At 34.3% G+C, this 3,196-nt stretch overlaps 1 protein-coding gene across 1 annotated transcript; it reads right to left on the reverse strand.

Moving 5' to 3' along the window:
• Positions 1–61: 61 nt before the first annotated feature.
• LOC106875046 (serine protease 23) lies at positions 62–2,498 on the reverse strand. The gene has a single exon (XM_014923007.2). The coding sequence runs from the start codon at positions 1,481–1,483 to the stop codon at positions 350–352; it is 1,134 nt and encodes a 377-aa protein (XP_014778493.1). The 5' UTR covers positions 1,484–2,498; the 3' UTR covers positions 62–349.
• Between the last annotated feature and the right edge of the window lie 698 nt (positions 2,499–3,196).

The raw sequence follows: 3,196 nt of genomic DNA on the forward strand, positions 1-3,196 counted from the left end.
TATATATATATATATATATATATATATATATATATATGTATGTATGTATGTGTGTATATATGTGAATGTATGTATGTATATATTATGTATGTATGTATGTATGTATGTCGAGTTGAAACGTATTTTCACGCCTTTACTTCTTCATGACAGTGTATTCATTAAACGTATGTATGCACATCACAGTGAGTAGTGAATATGTGTGTGTGTGTGTGTGTGTGTGTGTGTGTGTGCGCGCGTGCGTTTACATATCTATAAGTCTGTGTGTCTGTGTGTATAAATGTCATATATGTATTTATGCTGTGAACATCCAAAAACCTGCTCCGTAATGTCTCGAGTGTTGAAACGTTCATCAATAAAATAAATGTATTTGTCGTTGGTCACACGATCCTCCGCTACTCCGAGTCGTCCCTGCTTGGACGATGGAACAGATGTGTTTGATCCTGGAATCTGTCAATGCTGTAATGACCGTCCATTGACCATTTGACCGGTTGGCATGGTTCGTCTTTATCATTCGGGCATGCGAAACAATGCCCGATATACGAAAACCCTTTTGCTGATTGTACGTAAATACGGCTGAGCCGGAATGACCACTGCCAGCTCCGCAAACTCTTGTAATGAGATTATGATTCATGAATAATCTTCCGGTTTCCCATGGACATGTGTTAATCGAGAACTTCAGTTCCTGTTTAAATGTAAACCCCATATAATACATATCAAATGCCATAGTGTTCCTGTCCGGAGCCTTCAATTTCATAAACTCTCTGCGTCCAGTTACTTCTACGGCCAATTCTAAAACAGCATAATCATTCATATATCGTTCAGTGTCTACCAAGTTGTCAACTAGTAACCAACCTTTTGGTACCGTAATGCGTTTGACATAGTGAATTCTTCGGCTTAATATTGTCTCTTGAATTATCACTTGTAGATTTGTAAAACTTGTTCTGCCATTGTGAACACAATGGGCGGCAGTTAGAACAAACTGTGCAGAAAGAAGTGTCCCAGAACAACCGGAAGAAAGGATCACAACATTTTTACCAAAGTCTCTCAAAGGATATAACAACCTTGCAGAGATACAAGAATATCTTTTATGCTGGTTTCTCTTATCAGGGATTCTTTTATGCCAAGTGGAGCCATTCCGTTTTTTATGAACTGACAAAGGTGTTGCTTCATTACGGAGGGATTTTCTGAAGTGGAAGTAACTTCTGATGATACTTAAATAACTTTGGTACGGTTGGTTGTTGATCAAAGGGAAATTACTATTCAAAGAAGAGATGGTAAAAAGAACTTTCGATACATCTACAAGAAGATTATTTTCAGAAGATAAGAGTTCATGACTGAGTTCAGAGATAATTGTTTCGTATTTGTTATCATAAAGATTTGTTGCCGACATAAAACCAATTAGAGTACAGAGAAACATATAGAAATAGGTCCTTTCGGGAGTAAAGAACATTGTTGATATAAATTTAACAAAGGGTGAAGTCATGACTTAAATAATGCTTCAAACAAATAAACAGTTGCATAAAGAAAATAGATATTTTTCGTTTTAGATTTTGTTATGAATATTTTTGTAGCTTTTCTGAGATTAAATTATAATGAAATAATTACCCCAGAGGAATTTTATACGAATATCAAACGATGGAATGATAATAAATACGTTGGTTTAAATCCAGCGACTCACCTTCTCACCAAGCATTTAAATTCCAACTCTAGAGATGACTGTAATATCTTTCCAGCAGCTGTTATGCTTCAATAATTAATGTCCGGTTTCCTTATTGTTATTCTAGTTCCTTCCGTTCTATATCGATCCTCTAAAATATGTCTCCTTATTACACTGTACGTAATCCAAGCAATTAAATCCATTCCTAATTAGAAAATTAAGCACTGGTTACAGTTTTTTTTTTCTTCTGCAGTTTTTAAGAATTTTATTTTTTCATCGTTTTCTTTCATTCTTTCAACCAATAACCAATAATTTTGAAGACGATGATCGAAAGTAATGGCAAAGAATTGGCTCCGAATTCCAACAGAGAAGAGTTTTCTCTCTCAGTGTCGTTTTAAACTGACATGTTCTTTGACAAGTGAATGGAATAAAAATCGACAGAGGTCTGACAGTGTAAAAAAAAAAATGTCTATTCTTTGTTCTTTTTTTCTTAAAATAAAAAGAAAGAAAAAAGAAAGCAGGAAAGAAAGAACGAAAGAAAGAAGACAGATGTGTGGGAGTTATGTAGTTTTTGTATTTTTTCTTTTGTATCTTTTGAATTTGTTTTTGTTTAAACAGTTTGATCAAAAGTTTGATGTACGATCTCTACACACACATATATTTATATATAAAGTAACGGTAGCACAGATGAGGCACGGCGTAGGTCGGTGCTAAAGCAACAACACAATTCATCTTTGCTTATGACATTTATGAAGAAGATATCCAAAGAAATGATTGAAATCACCGGATTGGTTTCAGCTGTTTGTGTGATGTCAAAATTTTCCCGCCCACATCACCGCGAAATATCTGCCCTTACAAACTAAATGATAATCGTTAATGGCGCAAACGATATATATTCCAATGTAATAATCATAATCGGATATCTCGATTGGCCGAGAAATACAGACGAGAGGTGTTCAGCTATTGTAGAATGATGGGGGTTACTGTGAGGGTAGAGATGTGTGTATGTGTGTCGCTATGTAAGTGTGTGTGTGTGTGCTTATGTATAGGAAACGTAGGCGTGTGGGAGGACATGTGGAGACACTCACACACACACACGAACCACACTCACACACGCATAACACATGTGAAAACAAACGTATGTTCATGAAGAAACTATATTAAAAGTATTGAGTGCGTTATCTATATGTCTATTTACTCATGTATCTCGCTCTCACACGTTTCAACCATGCGGTCGTGGTCATGCTGGAGCACCACCATATGTGTATATATATATATATATATATATATATATAATTTTGCTTAAAAGAGTTCCAACACTGTCTGTTTTTTATGTTTTATTTATATTCCTGCAGAACTAATGTGGGGTTTAGAATATGGAATATACAATATATAATATGATATACAATATACAATATAAAATATAAAATAAAATAAAATAAAAATGGATGGCACCATGAAAGAAAGTATTGAATGTAGATGAAATATTGAGTGTTCAATATAAAGGATCAAATATATAAATATATAAATATATATATA

This window comes from Octopus bimaculoides, chromosome 4 (assembly GCF_001194135.2).
Source record: "Octopus bimaculoides isolate UCB-OBI-ISO-001 chromosome 4, ASM119413v2, whole genome shotgun sequence".
NCBI lineage: Eukaryota > Metazoa > Mollusca > Cephalopoda > Octopoda > Octopodidae > Octopus > Octopus bimaculoides.